Here is a 27,377-nt window from a genome sequence, read left to right as displayed (position 1 = left end):
TTGAATAAAATGAAATCCCAAAATATTGAAACAAAATAAAATCATCAAAAACCTTAAATATGACCCGGTTACATATAATATCTATGTATATTTTTTTACATTTTTGAAAATAGAGGCGCACGATGGTGCCGGTCCCACCAGTGAGTTAGTTCTGTGCCGCTGCTTATGAGGGGCCCCTTTCAGCCAAAAATGCCCGGGCCCTATTTCTCCCCCAGCCCAGCCCTGCGTGAGTATAGCCTAGTCGTGACGGATGAGCTTATGTGGTTGGAGCTGGCACGCCCCAACAGGCACAGGGAACATACCTCATCTCCTCTTCCAGGGCTGGGGAAGCCTTCAGGTGAGGGAGATGGTCTCAGATCCACCTCACACCGCAGTGCAGTGAGGTGAAGTGCTGGGCATTCTCCACTGCACAACGGCCACCTCTGTGATACATAGGTAGGTGTACTGCTATTTTATGGACATATACCCTGGATTACTGTTGTTGGTGTTTAATATTTGGGAGGTTGAGCTTAATTGGCTGATTTTGTCAGGGTCATTAATGAGTCTGAGTGTTAGCACTCTGTTCAACGTAGCAGCCTGAGAATGAGTATGCAACATGAGTGTGCATGAGAGTGCACACAGAGTAGTGAAATGCAATTTTAACTGTGCAGACTGCTCAACGTGTATTGATACTCACACAGCACTCTCTATGGTTAAGTAAGATATGAACAAGACCTCATAGGTGAGATGAGCATGATACTATAAACTAGAACAGGGTGAACACAAGCCTTTGCTCAAATGAATGTTACTCTAAATGTGGGTCAATCATGTCAGCCCTACATGCCTGTAGTCTAGCCTGGTGTCTTGACAAAACAGGGAAATGTATACTGTATGAGAAAAACCTAATGATTATTTGTACAAAATCATGCTTAATTTAAAACTAAATAGAATAGAATATATTCTTCATTGAAAATGTATCAATAATAATATTACTGATATTTTCAATGAACATTCTTTTCCATTATTTTTTGTTTTAAATATAAGCATGATTGTTATTGTTACTATATTGTTATTATATTATATTATATTATATTATATTATATTATATTATATTATATTATATTATATTATATTATATAGGCCTATTATTATTATATCTATGTTGACTATGAAGGTAAACACATCATACAGTCATGCATTTTATTTTATGATTTTTTAAATATGTGGTGTAAAACACTGACCATGCGTCAAATCATCTCTGCAGCATCATGGGTGTTGTGATCTGGGTGTCCTTTCTGTTGAGCATATATCATACATCAGCCCAGGTCACTCATCTGACCGTCGGTGGTAAGTGAAACTCCAGTTTTCAATTGAAATGGCAAAAGCTTTGAGTAGTGTGATGTCCATGACTATGTGGTGGAATGTATTGCCATGCGTCTTGCAAACATTTTTACAATTGTTACAGTATAACAGTATAACAAGGGGTTTTGCTGACTTTTCTTGTACCCAGGTGCCCAAGGTCAAAGAGGTCAAGACCCCTGCCCTGTAGGGGTGTACTTTGCCCTTGACACCTCTGAGAGCGTGGCACTGAGGGAGCCTCCATGGGGCAGTTTGGTGGAGCAGCTCAAGACCTTCCTGGCCATCTTTTCCAGGCGCCTGGAGGCCTCTGCCTTGAAGTCCCAGGGTGTTCGCTGGACTTACGGGGGTCTGCATTTCTCCGACCACGTGGAAATTTTCAGCCAGGTGACCTTTGACTCGGCGGCATTCCTGCGCGAGGCTGCAAGAGTGCGTTACATTGGCCGTGGTACCTTCATCGACTGTGCCTTGAGGAATGTTACGGATCAGGTGCGGCGGTTTCAGGGAACGAGGCCGCGTTTACAGTACGCCATCGTGCTAACGGATGGATACAGCACGGGGAGCCCCTGTGGGGGTGTTCAGCAAGCCGCAGAGGCCGCCAGGTCAGCGGGCATCAGGCTGTTCGTGGTGGCGACCGATGTGGACACCTCGGAGAGCGACCTGAAGCAGATCGCCAGCTCACCTGTGGAGGTCTACCGCAAGGATTATCTGGCCTACCCTGACAACCGGAGGCAGGATGCCATCAACAAAATTGTGGACATCATTGTAAGGAAGTAGCCACTCAGTTGGACTCGGCCCAGCACCTTTAAAACTGTGTTAACATGTTTTTTTTATGTTTTGTTCACAATCTGTTTTTCTTCTTCTTTTAGGTGAGAGATGCTGATCATGAGGTAAGAAACAGTCATGGTCTTGATGAAGGGTCGCTGTGTAGGCAGAGTTACCCATGGTCAGTGACTCCATGATGCTCGTAAAGCTGAAGTTCCATCCATCACCTGTGCTTTTTGGGGACCACAGCTTTGTAGCCAACAAAGATGGGGACAAACTGGGGGACACAACTGGGAACAAGAAAAAGGATCCGCCATTTTTATATGGTCTGCCACCAAATTGTTGGCTAGTCTCCTAGAAAAAATATATAAAAAACCCAACAGCACCGGCCTGTTTAGGTCCACCGGGAAATGCCTTGCATCCTAGAACACCAGTCCAGACCCGGGCACTACCTATCCTGTCCACGAGGAACCAGAAGACTTTGATGGATTTTATGTGAAGCCATTTATTTAAAGGGACACTGTGTGAGATTTTTAGTTGTTTATTTCCAGAATTCATGTTGCCCATTCACTAATGTTACCTTTTTCATGAATACTTACCACCACCATCAAATTCTAAGTATTCATTATGACTGGAAAAATTGCATTTTTCATACATGAAAAGGGGGATCTTCTCCATGGTCCGCCATTTTGAATTTCCAAAAATAGCCATGTTTAGCTTCAAAAATGACTCTACTTGGACCATACTAGAAAATATTTGTTTATTACTTAGTAAACTTTCATGTAAAGATCAAATTTGGCAATAGGCAGCCCAGTTTCAATGAGCAGCATAGTTGCAGTACCTTGTTTGACCATTTCCTGCACAGTGTCCCTTTAAGTCAGATGCACACAGCAGGGCCAGCACATCTTAGATCTGAATGATTGTTTTTACTCCCATATTCATGTAACTTGGGCAGGGACGGAGCTAGCCATTTTGGGGCCCTAGGCGAAATATAAACATGGTGACCTCAAAAGTCATTATATAGACATAAAATTCTGTTTTGGTGATCTTTTAGTTTTTTCTTATGTATATCTTTGATTACTTTCCATAAATGACAAATTAAGATCAATCGTAATTGTGTGACAGTTGGGCCCCAATATGTAGGACAGATTTGGTCGGGGCCCTAGGCTAGGCCTAGGTTTGCCTAATGTAAAGTCTGCCTCTGAACTTGGACATTAGATAGTCTCACTTACTCTTCAATTTGGTAACATTTTACTTTCATTTTCCCAGTGCCAAGAACCGGTCTGCAAAGAAACAGCTGGAGTGACAGGGCCAAAAGGACTGAGGGGAACTAAGGTATGGGTGACTGTTATTTGTAATGTAATGTTTTATTGACAACAATATTTACCATCCAACCTTGACAATGTTATTTGGTGTGTTTCTTTTTCTGAATTTGATTTGTTTGAATCATAGGGAGCGAAGGGAAGCACTGGTGCCATTGGTGATCCCGGAGCGCCAGGGCCATCGGTACACTTTCTTTGATTTTTCTTTTAATTTTCATACTATGAGCTGTCTGGTGGGGAAGCCAACATAGCCCAGAGGTGAGTAGCTGCATAATTACAGATGCATCTATTCAGCTATTTGCCAGCATGAATGTCTTGCCTGGTTCACACTGGACCATATCACAAGTGGTTCTTTAGTGGAAGTGGACGGTGTGGTTTACGATTGCCAACGGCCGTTTTGAATGTGTCATTTGGTTTATACGTAGCACACTTATCCAATCATGTCAATTGTTTTCAAACAAACTGCAAGCTACAGTAGTTGCCATTTGTCAGGTAGTATGCGTCACCTTGTTCCTTTTAATCCCTACCCGCTCTCTGACTGGCTTCCTCGTTCAGGCCACTCTGTAACAATTGTGCAAAGCAGCATGGGATTTCCCAGGGTAGTGGATGTCCACCCTGGTTGCATTCCAATATGCAGACTTACGTCCTCCACTTGTGCTTGTGGCCTCGTAGCAGGAAGTAATAGGTCGTGATGACATCACCGACAACAGCATTGTATTTCAATATCTCGCAAAAGCTCAGTTGTAATGTAATTTTCTCATTTGCAAACTGGATGGTGAATGAAGAATAGTCCCCCAAACATTGCTGGGGCTAGGCTGACAGCGTGGAAACTTAATTGTTTTCTCTGCGGAGGCGAGGTGTCAGCATAACGTGAGGCCACAAGCACAAGTGGCGGAAGGGAGTCTACATATTGGAATGCACACCCTATGAGTGTGATGTGCAGGACTGGACTGGGACCAAAAAAGGACCCGGGAATTTTTTGCATGGCCCCCCACTAAATCATATGACAATCTCAAAAGAAAATACAAAAACTCACCTGGCCCACCTGGAAATGCCCTGTAGATTACCAGTGCAGGCTTGGTGAGGAGCATTGATTGAAAAAGGACAAGTATTGTGTTGCAATGAAATTCATTTGGAATTGTTTTTTTCTTCACCTATGCACTGACTGCACTTGTAGGAGACATGCTTTTAGATGGCTAAAAGGGGATGCCTGAAGTTCAAGTTAAAGCCAGAGACCTAATGACAATGTTTCTAAATTCAAGTCCTAAATTCATTGTGCTATTAAAAGTCAGTGTGTTGAGCTGGCAAATGTAGAGGCATGGAATGAACGATCAGCTAACTTATATAAAGAGTTTTCACACTTCACTTTCGTTTACTTTCTAGGGGGATCCCGGCATTGAAGGTCCAATTGGTTTGCATGGTCCAAAGGTATTGCTCCACAAAAATGGACAGAATATAATGTATCGATAATGAAAGTGTCATGTCATTATTAACAATAACACCAAATTAACATCATATGTGTTTATTTAGGGTTACATTGGATTTAAAGGTGAAAAGGTAAGTCAAGTTAACTTTCTCTAATAATATCACCTTGATATGACTGATATGAATAATTTAAAACTGCATGTGTTTTTCACAGGGTGACATTGGAACACCTGGTCCTAAGGTAAACTTGCTGACCTTGATTGATGAACTCCTTTTCTGTGGTTGGCCTTTCGCTCATAATGATTTTCTTGAGTACATTATGGAATACCGGTATGTTTTTTTTTTTTTTTTGCTCAACATCTGAGCGCTCATTACCAGATGTCAGAACAATTTAGCTCAAGCATGTGAAGAGCTCACTGCTCAGTATGCACCTTCACCCTCATTGGTCTTCTGGCATTTAACAGCTGAACACTTGAATTGAATATCATTCTTCTTTCATGAACTGAATTTGTCAGGGACGATCAGGTGCTCTGGGCTATAATGGAATAGATGGAGAGAAGGTAAGCATGCTATTCTTTTTTTTTTTTTTAAACTCAGAAAGACTGAATACAGCCCCTGCTCCATGCCACACCTTTAACTCCTTGGTCCCTTCTTTACACAGGGCAAACGTGGAAGCATTGGTGCACCTGGCTGTAAGGGTGACCCTGGCCTGCCAGTAAGTTGCAATATTCAATTGACACTTCAGATATTTTTCAAAATACAGTATGCATTACACACTATAGCATGGGCCCAACCTACCACACCTGATGCTTGAATTACACAGGTTTGTCTGGCTGCCTGAAACCATGAAAAACCAATAGGGGCCTACTATGCAATCAACACTGGATTTAGTGGTCTTGCTTAGCTCTGTACAGTAGTGCACAGAGGCATTTGAAAGACACACATTCATCCTACCTGTATCTCTGAGAATCTATTGAGGTTTGCCAAATAAATCTCGGACTATATGGGCATCATGTTAAGAAAACAAATGTTAACCTAATGCAATGCATTGCTGCTGCATGGGTATAACCATTGAAGAGCATATAAATCTATCAGTTGCCGAGACCATTTACCAGCAGCCACTGTTTACAATGATGGTGCTCTAGAGGTTTAGTGCTGTAATGCTCTCATTACTGTACACTGTCCATGTTCCTGTAGGGCGATCCTGGACCCGTTGGAGACTTCGGCATGAAAGGAGATGCTGGAGATCCAGGTGAAAAGGTGAAGTTGAGACCTTTCTTGAGATGTGAAACACAGGAACAAGTTGCATTATACTGTACTAGAGATGTACAGGATCCAAGATCCGGTTCCGGATCCGGCAGGATAATAGGGTTTTTCAGACTATCCGGATCCGGTTCCAGGATCCAGGATCCGGTAGCCGAGGCTTTTCAGTCAAAATAGTTTGAGCCAACGTGATAAAAGGGCCCACGTGTGTGAGTAGGCTATGTGTTTCAACCCTTTCGTAGGATCCGGTATCCGGTTCCGGATCCGGCAGGATCTTAAGCAGTGGATCCGGTATCCGGCAGGATCCTAAAAATCAGGATCCGGTGCATCTCTATACTGTACATACTTTAATCAGTAGTGAAATGCATCGTTAACTAGCCTATGTGTGACTACATTACCATTACATTGTTATAACAACAGTCAGTTATTTTTAGTTCTGACTGGACTATAAAGCAATAAGTGGATTTTGTCCTTCACCCACTCTATTGGAAGTGGAACTGTGTCTCATTTGAAATACAAAGAGATGACGTCAGTCCTCCAAATTTAGTTAGGTTGACAGAAAAGGGTGGGAACAAAGCCAATTGGTGAACCACTGAAATGATTTTGGAAACATTGCAAACAAGACTTGCGAACTTCAGCATTCTATGCGTTCTGCTGATGCTCACATGAAATGAATTATTTGGTGTGTGTGTGTGTGTGTGTGTGTGTGTGTGTGTGTGTGTGTGTGTGTGTGTGTGTGTGTGTGTGTGTGTGTGCGCCATTCAGGGTCCAACTGGTCAGCCTGGCAGACCAGGTCCTCAGGGTTCGCGTGGAGAGGTCGGGGAGAAGGTACTGTATGAACCATACCGCACCTCACATTTCCACTTCACACAGATAACAAGTGTCTTGATGAGTGATACTGCACGTTGGTCCTGTGCAAGGTGTGTTGTGTATGCTAATGGATTACTCTGAGTCTGTTCTATTCTACTCTACTCTATTTTAACGGGCATCTTTCTTTCTATAGGGTGTTACTGGGTACATTGGCAACCCTGGTTTACCAGGGGAAAAAGGAATTAAGGTGACGTACACTTTCTCATGGTTTGCTTCAAGTTGTTTATGAGTTTAATTGTTTGATCATTTTAGAGTTTTGACTGTTCTTTTGGAATTTGGATATGAGTTTTTTTTTTAATATCCGTCATATACTGCAGGCTGAGAGTATTTAACCCATTTTAGCCTGATAGCTGTTTGACCTTTGGCACCTGGAGCAACATACTGTGTAGTACGCTGCATTCAGGCTCTTAAGGTTTTTTTTTTTAATTAAAAATGTGGGTATGTTAGAGCTGAATGAACACATTCTAATGCAAGATGAGGGTCCTAGATTTTAAATGCAACATATTTCATGTTTTTATGTGGTTCGGAGGCTGAGGCATTTAGATTTTAGTAGGCAGAGGGCACCTTTCCCCAAAAAGGGCTTGGGCATTCAGCAGGCGTTTTTTTTTTTACAGCTGCCTTAGGCTAAAATGGGTTAAGTGTCGCTCAGCGTTCCCTTTGTATTGTTGTGATGTTTGCTTTTGAGTCATACAACATTGTCTAAACCTCTGTTGTATAGGGTCAACCTGGACCAAAAGGCCACGTAGGGGACGCGGTAAGTATCAAATCAAGATTCAAGATACAGATGGAAAGCTGAAAAAAGCACCGTACACCAAGTCAGAAGGAGATACGTGTTTTGCAGTTATTTCTATGGCTGCAACCCTGTCTCATGCCATTTCGAATATTATAGATTTTTTTCGTGACCGTACTACGAAATGCCATGAGCTGTTCTATCACATCATCATATCATGTGGTCTTCATAGGGCCCTAGAGGAGATGCAGGGACAGCAGGCCCACGTGGCAAAGCAGGTGGAAGAGGAGAGAAGGTGAAGTCCTGCTTGATTATTTCTTTTGTATGCGTCATTGTACTGTGCATTGAAGTGCCACCTTGAGAATGATATTTTGACAAAAGGGTAATGTTATTGCTGATTATGTTCTGCAGGGTGAAGTTGGACCTGAGGGTGAAAGGGGTCCGAGCGGAGAAAGAGGCCTTCCAGGTGCAACTGTAAGTTGTGGTGCACAGGCCCACATGGGGACATGAACACCAGAGTTCTGGAAGTGGCAATATAAATTTCTTAGATTAACTATCTACGTTTTTCTATCCACCAGGGTCCCCCTGGTTTTCCAGGAGTCAGGGGTGAAGTGGGAACTGTGGGCAGAGTAGGCCCTCAGGTGAGCTCAACTTTGATAGTGTGCCATACATTAAATGAATCAATCAATGCATGAATGAATGGTTGAGGGAGAGTGTGACTAACTGAGGGCTGCTGTAGGTAGCCAGGCCACACTCTCCTTGTGACGCAACACCTTCGGCGTTTGCTTCTAGTCAGGCCAAGAGCAATGTAAATATCGTTTCTGATCTCCAGAAAAATCGTGAACTCCACCCACTCCACCCAGCAAAACAAGGGAGGCGGGTTAACCATGCTGTTAATTGTTATGGTCTAGGTCAGACCAAGTCTTGAAGAGATTTGAAAGTTCATGATAATCAGGCTAACTGTAGGACCCAGCAGTGCCAACCCAGGGCTCAGAAAGTCAAATCCCTCAGACTCAGAGACGTCACCAGAGCTAGAAGGAACATGATGTGGCAGGTGTCAGTTAGAGTGGTCAGTCATCCAGGTTATGTTAATCAAAAGACATGTTGTAAAAAAAGTTGTTAACAATAGGAGCTTAAAAATAGAATTCCAAAAACTCCAGTCAAGAAGTTCAGTTGCCTATTACTTAATTTGTTTGACTCAAGTGTGGTTAAGACCGAGACGTCTGACGGGCAATAAAAGTACAAACAACTAGGAGTTCTGTTCTGTCTCCTTTAGTTGGAATATTTCTTATGGAATGAGCGCCCAGTTGCTCTGTACTTTTGTTGAGTTGAGCTCGTTATAAAGCTTATTTTGATGCTTTCTGAACCTGACAATTGACACCTCCAATAGGAACTGACTGACTTTTGGCCTTGTTTTGTAGGGCTCTGCCGGGGATCCAGGGGACTTCGGCATTAGAGGAGACAATGGCGAGGAGGGGCCAACGGTATGAATGAGGGGCCCCCTGTGTCGGCTGTCACATTTTTGCATGCTGAAACCTGCTCAACCATCTACAAACACTGAAAAGTCAATGCTGCTGGTGGTGTTTTTGTGAGGAAGAACTTAAGGCTGTACACAGTAACAAATCACTGCAAGCTGCAAGTAGAGAACTATTCAATCATAGCAATTGAATTTTTTAAAATCCCTATCAGTAACACTTTAAATCCCCATCAGTAACTCGTTGTCAGTTTAATATCAAAAGAGAGTGCAAGAAACGCGGGCTGAACATGTTTCTTAATGCCTCCAAACTGCAGGGAGATCCAGGCAAGAATGGGCATAATTATCCAGGTGCCAGAGGCGTACAGGTAATTCTGTGGAAGTGATTGTGAAAATGCACGCTACTTATTTCAGTGGAAAGTCATTATGTACGTAAATGAACCTCTCCCTTTTCATAGGGAGACCGAGGAGAAACTGGAGTGCCTGGACTTCAGGTACTGCAACCATATCCCTTCTATCTGAATAAGCCTGATTTGGTTGACTTCAGCTATATCCAACCATACCGCTAATGTTTTATCTCCATTGGTTTGGCTCATTTCTTTAAACTGAGATGGCATTCTCAAAACGGTAAGATCATTTGGCCAAACAGACTGTTCTGCACAGCATTTCTGATCACTGGCAAAATGTCATATGTCTCCCAATACTGCCCATTCATGCTGTCATGTAGGCCTATTTACTATTCAATGTGAAAATTGATGTTGACTATTTTTGAAAATTGTGCGGACTTTTTGGCGTATGATGACTTAATGAAATCATGCTAACATGTTTCCGAAAGAACAACCATTAGATGGAGAATTGACCAGTCAATTTACATAAGAAATGTCTACTTTGGGAGAATGTGCTAAATGTGAGCTCATAATGTTCACATTAGGCTAATTGTACATAACCATGACATACAAAGCATTATAAATTTGATGAAAGCAATGACATTCTGTATACCTCCACCTTGCAGGGTCCAAGAGGATTTACGGGGGAGAAAGGCTCAATGGGGCCGAAGGGACCACAGGGAACGCCAGTAAGTAGATAGTTGGCTAACATTTGATATCAAAAAGTTGTTTCTTAAGAGTAATTTTACTCATCTCCAAGATCACTGTAAATCACCATGTATAAATAATACTGCACTATATATAATACAGTTTGGAAGCTTATTGGCTCTTGGCAGCGGAATGGATGGGATATTTGCAGATCATCTGCCATCTTGCCATTACAAACTGTACCTATATGATTTATATAGTTCAGTTCTTTGTCACCTAATAAAGTCTTCCCTTTGGTGGCAGGGGGAACCAGGCCCTGAGGGTGTCCCTGGAGACAGAGGGCCACGAGGGCCTCCTGGATCTTCAGTGAGTAGCCAGTATGTTTACTCAACTTAAACATTTAGGTACAGGGTGTTGGTCACAGCCCCTGGAGCAAATGTGGGGCTAGGATGCCTTGTGCATGGGCTGCTGTGGATTAAGATGTAGGGTGTCCACACAAATTCTTCCTACTGATAATAACACAGACCTAAAACCTTACAATCTCAAGACCAGCTCCCTAACCAAAAGGATTCGACTGCCCAAACTCGGCAAAAGTCACAGGGCTCAACATCTCACTATTTAGTATGGGAATGATACTGAGGTAGGAGGCTCAACTGTGCCTGTCTGGCTTTACTGCTGTTGTAAATATAAACTTTTGGTCATGCATTAGAATTAGATTCTCCTTTTGGCTTATGGAAAAATCTCTCCAAAAGTCTTATCTCAAATACTTCTACACATGTATATGTGGATGTGAGGTGTACAATATATCTGGACACAGAATAATTCAAGGTGCATGGTATTTATTTAATTTTTAAAATCTTTATATTTCAGGGTTCACCTGGTCCAAGAGGTCTTGCTGGGTTATCTGTAAGAGCAAATCATTTATTTATCTTCATTTATTATTCATCATTATTGCATTAATACTCGGCTTGGCTAGACTAATTGGCTTAGTTGAGTTCTTGTACACCAGTTTCCATCTGCATTCCTGTCTCTTCTTTAACAGGAATGCGACATCATGAGTGTAGTGAGGGAGACGTGTGGTTGCTGTGGTAACGTATATATATTTGTTTCCTCTACAAAAATGTATTAAAAGGTTTTAATAATGAACTGCTTAGAGACTATATCATCTAAGTACTTATTTTCTTTCCTAGACTGCGAGAAAGTATGCCCTTCCTTGGATTTGGTGTTTGTGATTGACAGCTCAGAAAGTATAGGAAAAACCAACTTCAGCCTGGCCAAGAACTTTGTCATCAGTGTTGCTAACAGACTTGGAAAGATGGCAAAAAATGTCACCGATCTCTCAGGTAATCCTTTTACACATTGCAATAAACCCCTCATGTCATGACCCTTCAACTTCACACTTCCCTTCATTTGTTCAGGTGAAGTCAGAGCCTTCAGTCTGGTATGTGTACACAAAACAAAGACCTTCCTTTGTGAGGCAGACTGAGAGGATATCTTTCTGAAAGGCCCATTTCACCCCATCTGTCAAACATTTGCCGATATAAGACTGAACATGACCAATGTCAGTCATTCTACAAGTTTTACACCAGCTGCATAGGCCTAAATGTTATCATTGGAGCAAAAATTGAACCCTATATTTTGATTTGATCTGATGTTTATAGCATTTTTTCTTGTTTACCGTGTCTGAGATTGTAATTGTGATTGTAATTGTACTACGGTAGTGTTCTTTTACATCCTGCATATGACCTGTAGTGTAAATATGACTTTGACAATAAAGCTGACTTTGGCGTTTCCTTTTATTTGCGTCCTCAGGCTCGCGTCTGGGCGTGGTGCAGTACAGCCACCAGGGGGCAGTGCAGGCGATCCGCATGGACGACAACGGCATCACCTCCGTGTCCACCTTCAAGGCCAGGGTCAAGGCCATGGAGTGGATCGCTGGAGGCACCTGGACGCCCTCGGCTCTCAAGTTCACCTACGAGCACCTGATCGTGCCCGGGAGGCGGAAGGGCACCAAGGTGGTGGCCATTGTCATCACCGACGGCCGCTACGACCCCAAAGACCTGGACAAGCTGGAGGCGCTGTGCAGTGGCGTGGAGGTGTACGCCATCGCCATCGGGGATATGTTTGACACCAGCGCCGAGAGGCAGTCGCTGGAGCGCATCGCATGCAGCATGCGGGACAGGGTGAAGACTCTGAGCGTCTACGCAGAGCTCACGGCCGAGGAGTTCCTTGAGGAGATTGAGCAGATCCTTTGCCCAGGCAAGTTCAGATCGTCACGGATGCTGGTTCTCTTTTCTCACACTCACACACAGGGTTTCATTTTGACAGCTTTGGTCGGGCCAAGTAATCTCGAAAGGGCCCCCACCCCAATACAATGTAAGGAGAACCCAATTTTGGGGCTTCTCTCCCTGGGCCTGGGAAAACTGACCCCTTTGTCTCTCCCCATTGGCGTTCCTGCACACACACACCCATCCTCCATCCAACAAGCCCTTACTGGCTGACAGAATGATAACACGCCTGCTGTGTTTCTCTCTTGTGTTACAGAGCCGGAGACTATGTGCCCAGACCTGAAGTGCGCCTCAGGTGAGAGTAATCCGTCTTGCTGACATGCTTTTTGAACCACTCATGATCCATATGCACATCATGGTCTGACACCTCTTACCATAACAGACCCGAATATTATCAATAGCTACTTCCTGTGTATGGTTCCACTACTGAATATTGAAAATATATCAAAATATAAAATATATTTACAACCCCAAAAAGACCAATACACTAACATAAATCTTACTAAGTCAGGTCCCTGGTTTGTTGTTGCGCAAGTCATGGGCAGCGTTTTCCCACAGAATTTTCATTAGTCAAGGTGTTGTGGGTGACCACCATCATAATTAAGGCCAAAGTGAAGTTTAGAAATTACATTTACAACACAAAATCTTTATCTTTTCAGGAGACTGAATCAAGGTGGCCACCTTCACTATTAAGTGCTGACGAAAACCCTAGAAGTGTAATAAACACTTAAATGGGAAGCCAGCATTCTCAAGACAGAAGCTGTTTTAGAGCGTTAGACTTTTCAGATTACATTGGATACCCATGACAATGACAATATGGTCTGATTACTTCCTCATGACAGCTTTGAGTGTGGCTCCTTTGACCCAGCGGCCAGTGGACCTGCTGTTCTTCGTGGACGGTTCAGAGAGGATGGGCTCTGAGAACTTCGTCAGGGTGATGCACTTCATCGAGCAGCTTTCCCACGCCATCCCCCTCTCCAAAAGGGAAGGTGACTACAAGGGGGCTCGTTTCGCCGTCATGCAGTTCGGCGGAGAGCAAGACCCGGACCTTCTCATGGACTTCACGGCCAAGCGTCGATCCTTCGCCAACCTTGCCTCTCGTGCCGTGTACCGCGACTCTTCCTCCACTCTGGGAAGTGCCATTCTCTTCGCGGTCAACAACCTTGTTAATCCCGGTGGGCGTTATCGTGGTGTGCGCCCGGACGCAGAGCTGGCCTTTGTCTTCATCACAGATGGGGTCACGAGCGATAAGGACTTTGTGGAAGGACTGCAAGCCATGCGCAAGTCCAATGCTGTGAGCTTTGTTATAACGGCGGGCTCAGATGTCAACCATGACAGGCTGATTCAGCTGGTCTTCAAAGACAAGGCGCTTGTTCTACACCTGAACAGCTACAAGGACCTTGCTCAGTCAAGGGTCGTCAAGCATATTGCTCACTGTTTGGGATAACGTTTGTGGGTTTGTGCCAAAAGCCCTAAAGCTTGGACCAAGGTGTTTGATTTGTATTGTTGTGGCATCATATGAGATGATGTGGATATGTTTGCCACAAAAATCTTTGCAATGTAGTCATTAAGTGAATGTGAAAATACATGGCACAGATTCTTTGTACTTGTGTATCCATCATGCCTTTAGTTTTGATTTTTACTTTTAATACGTGAGAAATAAAGATCAGGAAAAAAGAACGAAAACTATTAAGAACACTGTTGTCTACATGTACAGACATAATTTATTGTAAATGCACACAACACAGCGACCTCACAGTCAGACAAATAAGAAGAAAAAAAAAACCCACAACAGTCCACCTGTGCTTAGCTGAGGTTGAACCACGACGGGCGTTTTCTGGGCCGCTCCACTATCCTCTTGTCCTGGTCGACATCCCTGGCCGCCTCACCCTCGTACAGCACAACGGTCTCCGTGGCGGGCGTGTTCAGGGGCTTGCCCTCCATGGCGTAGATGACCTTGCGGATCTCGCCCGTCTCCCTGCGCACCTTGGCGTAGCAGTACCCACACAAGGTGTGCTTCTGCTTCAGATGGCCACACTCCAGGCACGGCTCAATGTTTGTCTGAGGGGAAAAGGAATGATAGGCACAGGGTAATGCACTACAGCATGATGACACGATATTTAAAACTAGGGCATGTAATGTAGCCTAAGGCAAGGGTTCCCAAAAACATTACTATGGCAAGGCCCACCATATACCGGTATATTCCAGCCAAGGCTCCCTTACATGGGTCATTCCACACTATCTTTCTGTACATCTCTTTTTTCAACCATAGCCTAGGTCTGCGAGTCAGTGCACCATTGGGGTATACAAAGTAATAACTTAATGATAACAGTAGAAATGTTTGGAGCTGCAATTATTATAATGCAGTTATTGACTAATGGGAATATTGTTAAGCTTATTTTTGGTTTATTTTGATGAAGTTAATTAATTTTTTGAGATATTTACTGTATTTAACCTGCCCCAGACCGCTAGCACACAGGGGTCCCCGGCCTCCACTTTTAAAACCACTGTCCTAGGGGTTGCCGGCTCTATTCCCGATCCACGTAGGTTGGTAAGGTAAGCAAGTAACCAGAGCTCTCCTCTTTTATGACTGAGGTACCAGGAACATGGTATCATCCCGCCGCATTGCTCTGTTGGGGCGCTGCTTGGGGCTACACTACACAGTGTTGCCAGATTCGGTGGTTACAATACGCGCCCAACTGGGCTGTTTGGAGGGATAGCCGTCTGAGGATATAAATGGTCAAAATCGGACGTTTGGTGGGCTTTTCTGCAGATCTTTAGCCTTTCTAAAAATAAAAAAAACAAAAAAAAAAACAAATACTTTATGTTGAAATGACGTTGCGGTGTGGACTCCCCATTTATGTTTTGGCTACCTTGAGCCAGGTGGTTCTTAACATATGGCCATAGAAATCAATACAATATATAATCAAAATGAAGTATAATGCATAGTGAAAAACATTTTTGAGCACCGTTTGGGCGGGGTTTGATCAGACACATCTGGCAACACTGACACTACACCTCATGGGTGAGGCATTAATGCGGTTTCATTATGTGCAGGGTGCACTTGCGTGCTGTGGCGTGCTGTGTCACAATGACAAAAGGAGTTTCCCAGGTGGGCTTTCACTTAAGTGCTAGTGGGCACAACAAAGCCTACCTGAACAGCCAATACTGTTTTCTACTGCAATTGATAGGGCTGTATCTTAAAAATAGAAAAATTTGCCAGAAGAAATCAGGGCATTTTAACAATGGCTCAACAAGATTTATATCTTTGACCCTCACCCTATTATATCAGAAAATGAAGGGGGAATATTAGTCACATTTATTGTTAACTTGATTGTGAAGGACAAAAACAGTCAATCAAACAGGTTGAATATGGTACTTATATCCTGTGTGGCCAATAACTCTTGTGTTTTGTGACTAGATGCAAGATCTTGCCTTTCCCCATCACATTATAATCTGACACTTGCTGCGCCCTCATCAAAGTCACTGAATTTCATGAACATGAAATGCTTTGCATCCAATCTATACCAAAAGGTTTGTGTGTTGTTGAATGAAGTCAGAAATTTGAGTTTTTTACCTGGACTTTCATTAGTTTGCTAGGATCTCTTCTTCTTGTTCGGTTGACTTCAATTGTTCGTCTCTTTTTCGGAGCGGCCATCCAAAATATGCTGTCCAGAAAACTGGGCGTTGAACTTCCATCATGTTCAGGACGGGGTAACACACTTGGACCATGGACTGCCAAAGCTGGCACTGAAAAGTCAAAACCACGTTTTAGTTAGTTCACATAGGGAGTTAAACTTGAGAGCTGTTTTAAAATAATCTCTGATGTGTAAGAATCTGCAATAATAATAATGTGTATGATGTACATTTAACAGAAAGCAAACGTAAACAACTGTAAACAAGTCCTAAATTAATGTTTCTCATCACTGTCCAAAACGGCTAGTAAATGCCACACTCACTAATGGGTTAAAGCAGAGATTTTTTCTAGGAAGGGATCTAAACTGTCTCTGGTAAAAGTGGCTCGTTCATCTTTTCTACCAGCCAAACTGAAGTTTTATCAGTAAAACTTGACTGGAGTTAATGTAGAACCCTGAGAGTAAATATTCACAATTTTACACTAATGACAAAACGTGAATAACACATAGGCTACATGATGTAGTAGGAATTGGGGAACATGTTGCTGGTTTAGGGGTGGGCAGGGAATAGAAATTGCATAGCTGTGGTGCATTCAAGGGCACTGTAATATTTGCAGTACGTAAAAAATAAACCCAATTGCAAAGTGCTGATATACCAAACATAGACCATGAATACCGGTAGTCAAACAGATGATGATACGACTGTCGAGCCTGCAAATAGGTTAGAACCGTCTGATTGTCATGTTATGCAAACTCGTCTCCGCTAAGGTAACTCACCAAGGTTTCTTTCCAGACCAGCGATGTCAAACAGGATGGACTCTGCTCGATGCAATGATTGTCTCAGAAAGTTTACAACACTTACAAAACTCATTGTTTCGGTAAGATAAATGCTGCGAAGTTAGAAATAACGTTTGTTTAGACAGCATGTGTCAACATTTTCACGGTCACGCTGAAGCCAGTTGAAGCAGACATGACAAATAAACTGCGGCTGCGCAACCTATCTCAAGGCATTGTGGTAACTGAAGTTTTTGACCTTCAACAAATCTAGACAACTATTTTTTCATTGTATAACTAAAGACAATGTCTCCGAAATACAAACAATGGTATTCACCTATCTTAAATTTAATATACAGTTGAAGAGTAGGTAACATATTGGTAAAACAAAACTTTTGGATGTGTATGTTGAACTTCATTACCCATGCACCTCTTCGCTATGTCGTAAAAAATCCCTCATCCAATCGCTTGTATTAACCCGTGACGAAGACAAGACAACAGCTACAGAAGACATGGCAGAAAGAGGCTACAGTTTCTCCCTCACCACATTCAGGTAGATAATTTCAGGCTTTAAAAAATATGCACAATACAAACTATTGCCCTGTGTATGAGAAAGGTGTAATATGTAGTGCTACAACATTTTGATTATAGGTGAAAACTAAACCTAGATCACTTATTGGGCTAGTTAGCCTGCTAGCTTAATTATTAGCAAGTGCAGAGTCACTGTCGGCCTCTAACGTTGTGGTGTGCGGTAGAGCTATTGGTTAGCTAAACGTGTGTGGTACTTAAACGCACTGTATGATGCACATCTGCCACTCAAGTATTTGCATTTTGGTATATGTCTTCATATTTGACCATTTGCTGACTGTCTAGTTAAAAGTCAATCCCAAGCAGCTACATCTACACTTAGCTATCGGGCTAAATAAGCTAGTTTCCTCACTTTGTCGTCTCTCTCTTTCACTTTCAGTTACCCTCCGCTGGCTACTTCTCATAACACGCTGTTAAATACATTAATATGGATGTTAAATCACATCTTCTGTCTAGTTATACATACCACCTGTGCGCTAGGCTGATTTTATTGAGCTATTTCTGCTTGTGCCGTCTTGCAATCCAATTACCTAAACGATGACACTTGGAACGTCGACGCTGTCGACTGTCGTTGTAGAACTCTGGGCCTTCTGGGGGGCATCTACTTCAACTGGTTATGTAATATGTACATTTGTCTGATACATATTTTCCACCTCTCATTTTTCAGCCCTTCGGGCAAACTGGTGCAGATTGAGTATGCCCTAGCAGCGGTTGCTGCAGGAGCTCCATCAGTTGGAATTAAAGGTAAGAAATGTGGTAATGATGTCCATGTTATTGTGCACCACTGACGGTAATAACTTTCCCTCGCAGGTGTCACTATAATTTCAACAGTCGTGTTTTTGTTTTTTCCCCCTAACTTGCTTTCTAAGACACCGGGGATATACATATCTCTGGATGGCTTGTTTTAGGCATATAATAAAGTAATTGCATACCCCACCCTTATCTACTGGGCAAGACAGTGCCTGTATGTGGCATTGCTTTCTATATCGACAAAGGGTACAGTGAATAAGCTCCATATTCATCCTAGTCACCTCTTCCAGTGAGTGTAGTCTGGTTCATGCTATGGAGACATGCTATGTGATGCTGCTTCGTTGGCATCAGTACAGCTAAATCTATCCAGATTGTACTGCTGGCGTCATCGCTTTCAAATTGTATGTGATAAAAATGAATGTGATGGCAGTGCTAGGTTTTGCCAAGTCTACAACTGGCTTTTTGATTTTTACCCACATGGGAGTGAAAAGTAGTGACCGTGTAGATGACTGATGGATTGTTAAAAAAAAAAAAAAAGTAATTTCATACACACGCACACATTTTAACCTTTGTTTTACTGTTGCCATTTTTCATGCAGCTGCAAACGGAGTGGTTCTTGCGACAGAAAAGAAACAGAAGTCCATACTCTACGATGAGCAGAGTGTGCACAAGGTGGAGCCCATTACAAAACACATTGGCATGGTGTACAGCGGAATGGGTCCAGACTACAGGTATTTCTTATGGCTGTGTGATCGAGTGCCATGATTCATTGAGTGCTGTTGGTACTAAGAAAACTGAAACCTTGTGTTGGTCAGATGGAATAAATGATGCGTTACATGTGCCCATATTAGTGAAAAGTGAAAGCCCATTGGGAAACTCCAACTCCCATTGTCATTGTGACACAGCACTCCACAGCACACAAGTGAACACTGCACACTGCACACAACGAAATTGCATTTATGCCTCACCCGTGCAAGGGGGCAGCCCTCAGTGGCGCCCCATGGGGAGTAGTGCGGTGGGACGGTACCATGCTCAGGGTACCTCAGTCATGGAGGAGGATGGGGGAGAGCACTGGTTGATTACACCCCCCACCAACCTGGCAGGTCGGGAGTCTAACCGGCAACCTCTGGGATGCAAGTCTGACGCCCTAACCGCTCACCCATGACTGCCCGTATTAACAGTATTCAGAGTACAAATTATAAGTTTTGTGTAATGATATGGTATGTGTGAGGCCATTCCATTACAGGTGAAAATTCAATAGGATTTACTCGGAATGCAGTTTTTAAATAAATGGATTACAAGGTGGAACTTTCCTGCCAATTTGCCATTTGTGCATGAACTAGTTGTCCTAGCACTAGGAACTTGTGTGCTGGCCCTCTGAATCAATTATATAAAAAAGAAAAAGACAAAGGACATTCAAAAAAGTGGTCCAAGTGGGGGGGAAGAAATCAAAGAAACAACAAGCAAATAAATTAAAAGAATCAAAAATCAAAGTTATCTGTTAGCCATCAGTCTGACTCTAGCGTGGAACCCAGAGCCAGCAGTACATGGGCAAGAATGCATTTCAACTGGGAAAGTCCAATGCCACTTCACACTTCAATAAGAACGGGGCAAGTCAATACAAACTATGTCTGTAAAAGGCAGAACATCATATCAAGTAATCAAAAATATTCAGATAATGTTACTCGCCTGGAGTAACGTAATGGAGTGTTACATTTTGAGGCATGTAATCTGTAGTCGTTAAAATGTTGTTCCCAATGCTGGTGATGATCTTAATCTTCTGTTGCCCTACTGTAATTTTGTGTGGCAGGGTGCTTGTGAGAAGAGCAAGGAAACTGGCCCAGCAGTACTTCCTGGTGTACCAGGAGCCCATCCCCACGGGACAGCTTGTACAGAGGGTGGCTTCAGTCATGCAGGAGTACACTCAGTCAGGGTGAGTATCATAATCATTACTATTGATGAGCAACCTAGAATCAGAAGCTACCACATTTAAAAAAAAAAAAAAATGTGGCACTTGATTCTACCCTCTGAATTCAGGATTCTCTTCACTGATTACAACATTGCCAAAGAAGACCTGCATCTGTGGCATATGGATAGCCTTTAACTGTGTACAAAATGTCTGAGTGTATTAAAGAATTTGATTTGTTTAACTACAATATAGTGCATGACCAGGGCTCCAGAGTGCGACCAATTTGGTCGCATATGCGCCCATTTTTTTCAATGGTGCGCCTAAAAAATATTTTTAGGCGCACCGGTGCGACCAGCCATCAGTAGAACCAAATCAATTACCAAACAACCGTTTTAATGGACATAAAATGAATAGTCATTTTACAGTAGTGGCCCATCATCACACAATAAAACGTGTGGATGCGGTCATTCCTTCAACTCCGCTGAACTACCGTAGCTTTCTCCCCCTTCCTCGTTCACAGGCAGCCCGACGTTTCAGAATAGAATGTTCGACTTCGCTCAACTATCCGAGTTCACATGTGGCAGCGAGTTTTGTGTTCTCAACCAGGCGAGTTTTGCAACGGACGAGAGAGTTAGGCTACAAGCACGGTAAAAACAGCAAAATGACGTGAGGATATTTTAAACACGAGAGTCACAATCACGGGGAAAAACGAAATGGCTTGAGCGGATATTAAACATTGCCACACAAAAACGCAGACGGCTGCGAATAATTGCCCGTTTGAGCCGCGTGCAGAGTTGGCCAAACAACAGGTGACGCGCTAGTCTGTCGGGACTTCTGTGAGAGTTTTTTTGATAGCGATTAGGGCAGGCTACATACTGCCTATCAGTCGGCAAGGAATCGTTCATGCACCTTGAGAGAGAGAGAGAGAGAGAGAGAGAGAGAGAGAGAGAGAGAGAGAGAGAGAGAGAGAGAGAGAGAGCACTAGTGCTGTTGTGTCTGTTCGTAGCACTTGCTAAGATACGATACCACAATCATTATGCAGAGGGAGAGCGCTCAAAACGGGGAAATAGACAAAACCCACCTCAGATTCCACTGTAAACATAAGCTAGGCTATTTATGTCTAATGATTTTTAAAATCATGACATTTTTAGCAGGGTTTGTTCCATCCATCCATCCATCTATCCATCTTCATATTGTAACTCTGTGCTTGTGCCGTGTGTGTAGCCTTATTGCAGAAAAGGCTGGTATGTTGATCTTACTAGTCAAACACATAACTGACTAAAAGGCTACTAATTTGGTCTTTTCTACCAGCCAAACTGCTTGTAGCCAAGATGTGTTAGTTAGGTAGCCTACTGTCATGTCTTATAAGGAGCACATTTGGAAGACTAGTCTATAGCACATAATGCTCCAGGTCTTTTAAAATATAGCAACAATGATAGAATAATAATAATAATAATAATAATAATAATAATAATAATTTATCATTTATAATAAAAATAATGTATTACTATTATTATTATTCTATTATTGTTGCTATTGTCATTATTTTTAATTATTTATTTTTTTTTTAAGCTGAGGTGTGTGTGTGTATGGGGTGGTGAAAACATTTGGGTGCACCTAAATTTTGTGCTGGTGCACCTAAAAAAATGTTTTAGGCGCACCAGTGCAACCAGTGAAAAAAGTTAGTCTGGAGCCCTGATGACTACCAACAACTAGGAAAGATAAATGTTCCTTTGGTGACCACATACAGATAAGAAATTTCAATAGGTATTATTATTGAAATAGTTTGGATGGTTGCTCTAGTATGACTTCTGTATATTAAATGCGAGGCAGCAGTTCTCCATTTGAACATTATGGTTTTTGGTTGATCCTGCCAACCATTAATCTAATGTGGATATTTCATTCTAGGTAACTTTGCTGTTACTGTTACTCTTGAAAGTGTCTACCCATTTCTTTACTGACTGATTATGCCTTGGGATTATTACTTTTGGTCTTGGTACTGTTTGTCATTCTGTAGTGATGACATTAAAAGTTGTCAATCCTACACCTCACCTTGCACAGCATGCCACTTTCAAACTATGAAAATAGTTGACCAAAGTAAGATGATATGCAGTGAACAAAGTAAAGAGAAAATGAAGCTGACAAGGATCAGTCAGCGTCTTCATTTTTTGAGAAGGCTGAGAGTGTTTGGGATCGACAAAGACATAATGATGGCTTTTTACAGAGCATCAATTGAATCCATTATTAGATATGGCATCACAGTATGGTTTGGGAACTTGTCTGTTAAATTGAAGGCCCAACTACAAACCCTCATAAAAAGAGCAGAGGAAATTATGGGCATGCCCCCTCCCACATCACTTCAGGTTTTATTTGATGAATCAGTGATGAGGCAGGGACAGACAATCGCAGAGGACCAGGAGCATATCTTGCACGGTGAATATGAACTGTTACCATCAGGTAGAAGATATAGGCTACCTAATTGCAAGACAAACAGGTTTAAATTTTCAGTGGTTCCTTGGTCTATTAGATTGCTCAATAGTAGGTAGGTGTGTATATGTATGTGTGTGTGTGTGTGTGTGTGTGTGTGTGTGTGTGTGTGTGTGGGTCTTCCTAGTTCCACGCTGCTAAGGTTGTATACTCAGGATTATTTTTTGTGTAAATGTTCTAGGTATATTGAATTGGGGAGTGTGTGTGTGTGTGTGTGGGGGGGGGGGTTGAAAATGATATAATTGTGTGTATATGTGCATGTTTGGATGTAGGCTACATGTTTACATGTTTTGTGGTTCAGTCCTGCATGTTAAGTGTGTTTTTTGTGTTTGTCTAATGTGTTGATATGTGTTCTGTGTAAACGCTTAGACTCTCTGTGCCCATACCAAATTTCTCTCTAGAAGAGACAATAAAGGCTCATCCTATCCTATCCTATACAACAAAATTGTGTACCATAGTAAAGAAGAAGGATCACCGCACACTGGTGGACTTAGTGGACAAAGTGAACCTGACGAAGCACAATGCGAAACGCGTTGTTCACCTAAATAAAAACAGCAAAACTAAGTCCACCAGTGTGCGGTGATCCTTCTTTACTATGGATTACTGATGACTGCACTTCACCAGCACCTGGAACCTGGCTGTGCATAGGAGTTCCAGATCTTTGAAAACAAAATTGCGTACGTTTACCTAATTACTGTATGAACTTGACAATGGGCACATATTAGCGGAGAAATGCGTGATCGCTAGGTCACCAAGAGATTAACCCAAGATCTTGCATTGACATGTTAATGAACTTACTGATGGCAGTACAGCCAGAAAACTCAAATTTGAAAACTTAATTTACAGCACTGTTTCGTCCATAACCTGGGCATGCAGCTCTCTTTTAAAGCGATTTCCAAGTTCGTTCTCAATTTTAAGATCAGTATATGTTCAATTAATCAGCTGCCATGTGGAATGAAAATTGGTTTGAAAGCTGTTGCATATTGTTTTCTCTTCCCCTCCATGTGCTGTTGCAGAGGTGTGCGCCCATTCGGTGTATCGCTCCTGATTGCTGGGTGGGATGAGGACCGTCCCTACCTGTTCCAGTCCGACCCCTCTGTGAGTGTCTTATTCTCAATAGACCCCACTGCTTTGCTCACTCCACTTTCAGCTTCTGAAATATACTTTGTCTTTCAGAACTTAATTTTGTCGCTGTCAGCAATATATCTACTACACCTGCAAAAAACCCAAAAGGTTTTGGCTGTAACAAGGTCACGAAAAAATTCTCTGCAGCTGAAGTGTCTTTTATTTTGTCTTACTTTGACAGGGTGCTTACTTTGCCTGGAAAGCCACGGCCATGGGGAAGAACTATGTGAATGGGAAAACATTCCTCGAGAAGAGGTATTGGAATACTGATGCTTCATTTGATTGTTTGCTTGTTTATTTTGCCTTTCTCTAGACAAATTCAAGGCATTCAACCTCAGCTACGCAGGCATAAATTAAATGTGCACGATATGCCATCTTGAATAGAAATGCCTACAACCGGATTCCAAAAAAGTTGGGACACCTGGTATTTTGCAAATAAAAACAAAATACTAGCATTGTCAAAACTTTCAATGCATATACAAGACAGTTGTGTAGGCTTAAAGTCAACACATCAACTATTAAAAACAAGCAAAACGTTTTTAGGGAACTATGTGCTCATTTAGATTTTGAGGGAGCGGGAAAGGATCTGCACACTGCTTTCAAAAGACTTAATTTATTAGGAGCAACGTTTCGATCATAGATCTTCAGGCATCTATGATCTTCTTCAGATTTATGATCGAAACGTTGCTCCTAATAAATTAAGTCTTTTGCAAGCAGTGTGCAGATCCCTTCCCGCTCCTGCATGTGACAGTTTTTTGATTTGGCATGTTTTTTGCTGGATGTGCGCACTTTCCACTACATTCATTTAAATTTTGACCCATGCAACAAATCTCAAAGTTGGTACATGGACATTTTTTTTTTTATAGTTGGACATTTCTAAAAAATACCTCAAGGAAGAAAATTAAATTAATTTAAAGTGACCTATATTGAATGCAAACATGAAAGCATGAATAAAAGACCATCTCAGAGACTGTGCCACTCAGAAGCAAATGTGTGGAGGGAAAATAATGGAGTCTTGCACTCTCCTTGCTACACAGAAGACGAATCATTCAACTTAATTTAGTGGTCAGTTCGAAAGACTGTGTATATGATTTAGAGGGTGCAGTAGTGACTTGTTATGGTCGTACTCATTTGGAGATTTAGAATGAATACTGAATGACATACAAGTTTTGAACACAGACAACTACCGACATAATTGGAGGATGACCATTATATATTGCCAAATAATGATGACAAATTGCTTTCTCCACTATGTACCAACAATGTGGCTCCACCATTACAGGAACCAGATGATAAAATGGCCAGTCAGGATCTGTCAAATATTAGGCATAATAAAAAGGAAAACTTAAAGACGCCTACTAGCTGAGTGGTTGATATCAGGTGTAGGGCAAAAATATTTAAAAAAATGTTTTATATACATCAGTTAATGTAATTAACTATTAAGTGTCCCGCTTCATTTTGTCTTAGTGGTATCCAATTTAACCAGCATTTAATTGGCCTTGTGAGAGAATTTTTGCATGTGTGAAATTTTAAATGAGCCCATATTTTCCACAAAACAAATTTGTTTGGTGTAAACAATTAACAGATTGATATATATATATTTTTTTTACAATGACAACATTCCGTTTTTATTTTCAAAAAGCTCTGAACTTTTTTGGAATCCGGTTCTACATTGTCAATGAACTATATCTGTTTTTTTTTTTTATTTGATTTTAATTTTTACTCTCTTGTGTTACATAATAAACAGTAAATTGTGAGGCTTGTGTATTTCATCTTTATAACTCGTGTTACCTGTCCAAAGACCAGCATATGTCATATGATGTTCATTTTACTGAAATTCAATTCTCCCAATTCCCTATCTTTAGGTACAACGAGGACCTGGAGTTGGAGGATGCCATTCATACAGCCATTTTAACACTCAAAGTAAGTCTAAATGTGTTGTTTGTTTTTACTTTTCCTGTAGGCCTACTAATCACTGTAAAGACCATTATAAGCATACCTAAAGGGATTTGAAGTTACAAGTACAGCAATCGGTGTTGCCAGATTGTGCGGTTACCCGCCTAATTGGGTTGCTAGGGATAGCCGTCTGGGGGTAAAAACTGGAAAAATCGTCCATTTGGCGTTTTTTTTTTTTTGCAGTTTTATGCCCATATAAATCAATGCACTTTGATGAAATTGGGCGGAATTTAGCAGCTCCAGGCAGTTTTTGAGCACCTTTTGGGCGGGATTTGATACATCTGGCAACACTGACAGCAATGCTCTTGTGTGTATATTTAGAGCATATTTGATCTGTGCTACACATCTATTGAAAATAAATAATTTCTCTTGAGGTAGTTTCAGAAATTTGATTTCACACAAATCTTTGAAATGTCTTCTCAGGAAATGGACATCAGGCCAGTCTCTAATCCTTATGTAATTAAATTGTGTTACAGGAAAGTTTTGAGGGTCAAATGACAGAAGACAACATTGAAGTCGGCATCTGTAACGAGAACGGATTCAGGCGCCTATCCCCCGCTGAGGTCAAGGACTACCTGGCCGCCATTGCTTAGCTTGTGTGTAATATTTCATGTAATGGAACATTTAAGATACTGTATGAGCAGTTTCGCAGCATTTTTATAAGTCTTGTTTTTTGTTGACATAAAAAAAATAATAAACCAAGTCCGGATGGAAAATATCTTTTGTCAGTGTGAATGTTTTTGGTTATGGGAAATGTTCTGCAATGTATGTTAATTTCAGATTAACCATGAGTGAATATCTAAGGAATTAAGGGATAAAATGCCCTGTACTACTTGGACACACTGCAACATTACACAATGGTATGAATCATGTACAGCCTATTTTACTGTTGCACATTGAAAATGTCATTATTTTCTTCAGCATGTATTTCCCAAGTAATACCAACAAGAGTAAAGGTATAAAAATATTGCTGCTGGCATACATCACCACAGACCTATAGGTCTGTGTACATCACACACAACCAGATTATCCATTCACAAGCAGGGTGCCGCGAAAGGGTTTGCCCCTTTTTTGCATTTGATATCAATGCGTCGTGCAGAACGCGCCAAAAAAGTTACTGGTACCTCTTTCAAATTGACAAGTTATCGCTAAATAAGGTGTTTTATGAGAAAGCAATGACACTTAACAATTTGGAAATTGTCATATTTTAATATTTGTATAGTAGCATATAATGTGGTTTATTAAAACGACCAGTTGATTTAGAACTATATTTTCAATCGGAGGCATATGGCCTGTGCACTTGCAGTAGGTTATCGTGTGACGTTTGTGGCGCCAGAAATCAAGCGCTGAGAAGCTAGCAGGAGGTTGTTTTGAAATGTTTTAGCGGGTTAGCTATCAGATTGTTAGTATTATGAACTGGCGCTCGGCGCGTCATACTGGATAGTTCGCGGTTTTCTGTCAGGTAACTAAACGCACAAGTGATCAACATGGTGATGTTACGCAGAAGCAGTGGAGGTGCAGAACCAGCGACTTCGAGGAAGAGCGTCGATATGGATTCGAGCTCCGAGTTTCTGTCCCTGCATCCACCACAGCGAAAGTCGGCGCGGCTAAAGAGAGGCCTTGATGACAGCTTCAGCAGCGCTGACA

At 41.9% G+C, this 27,377-nt stretch overlaps 3 protein-coding genes across 3 annotated transcripts; 2 read left to right on the top strand and 1 right to left on the bottom strand.

Moving 5' to 3' along the window:
- Positions 1-292: 292 nt before the first annotated feature.
- LOC134449137 (collagen alpha-2(VI) chain-like) lies at positions 293-14,124 on the top strand. Its single transcript, XM_063198937.1, has 29 exons — positions 293-435; positions 1,244-1,326; positions 1,490-2,100; positions 2,205-2,225; positions 3,370-3,435; positions 3,553-3,606; positions 4,806-4,850; positions 4,953-4,979; positions 5,062-5,088; positions 5,363-5,407; positions 5,509-5,562; positions 6,045-6,107; positions 6,876-6,938; positions 7,114-7,167; positions 7,699-7,734; positions 7,943-8,005; positions 8,122-8,184; positions 8,289-8,351; positions 9,132-9,194; positions 9,502-9,552; positions 9,643-9,678; positions 10,197-10,259; positions 10,522-10,584; positions 11,089-11,124; positions 11,261-11,306; positions 11,409-11,561; positions 12,031-12,477; positions 12,763-12,801; positions 13,349-14,124. Exons 2-29 carry the CDS (start codon positions 1,248-1,250, stop codon positions 13,951-13,953), a joined length of 3,036 nt encoding a protein of 1,011 aa, XP_063055007.1. The 5' UTR covers positions 293-435; positions 1,244-1,247; the 3' UTR covers positions 13,954-14,124.
- Positions 14,125-14,200: 76 nt separating this feature from the next.
- mrpl32 (mitochondrial ribosomal protein L32) lies at positions 14,201-18,067 on the bottom strand. Its single transcript, XM_063198940.1, has 4 exons — positions 17,970-18,067; positions 16,919-17,031; positions 16,084-16,256; positions 14,201-14,567 (listed from the first exon to the last, which is right to left on the bottom strand). The coding sequence occupies exons 2-4, from the start codon at positions 17,010-17,012 to the stop codon at positions 14,313-14,315; spliced, it is 522 nt and encodes a 173-aa protein (XP_063055010.1). The 5' UTR covers positions 17,013-17,031; positions 17,970-18,067; the 3' UTR covers positions 14,201-14,312.
- psma2a (proteasome 20S subunit alpha 2a) lies at positions 17,309-26,448 on the top strand. The gene is made up of 8 exons (XM_063198938.1): positions 17,309-17,468; positions 18,171-18,247; positions 18,852-18,984; positions 20,064-20,186; positions 23,666-23,747; positions 23,956-24,029; positions 25,640-25,697; positions 26,207-26,448. The coding sequence occupies exons 1-8, from the start codon at positions 17,428-17,430 to the stop codon at positions 26,321-26,323; spliced, it is 705 nt and encodes a 234-aa protein (XP_063055008.1). The 5' UTR covers positions 17,309-17,427; the 3' UTR covers positions 26,324-26,448.
- Positions 26,449-27,377: the final 929 nt, after the last annotated feature.

The sequence above is a fragment of the Engraulis encrasicolus genome, chromosome 5, assembly GCF_034702125.1.
Source record: "Engraulis encrasicolus isolate BLACKSEA-1 chromosome 5, IST_EnEncr_1.0, whole genome shotgun sequence".
NCBI lineage: Eukaryota > Metazoa > Chordata > Actinopteri > Clupeiformes > Engraulidae > Engraulis > Engraulis encrasicolus.
The sequence above is the reverse complement of the archived record's forward strand: the minus strand, read 5'-3'. Positions and strand labels throughout refer to the sequence as shown.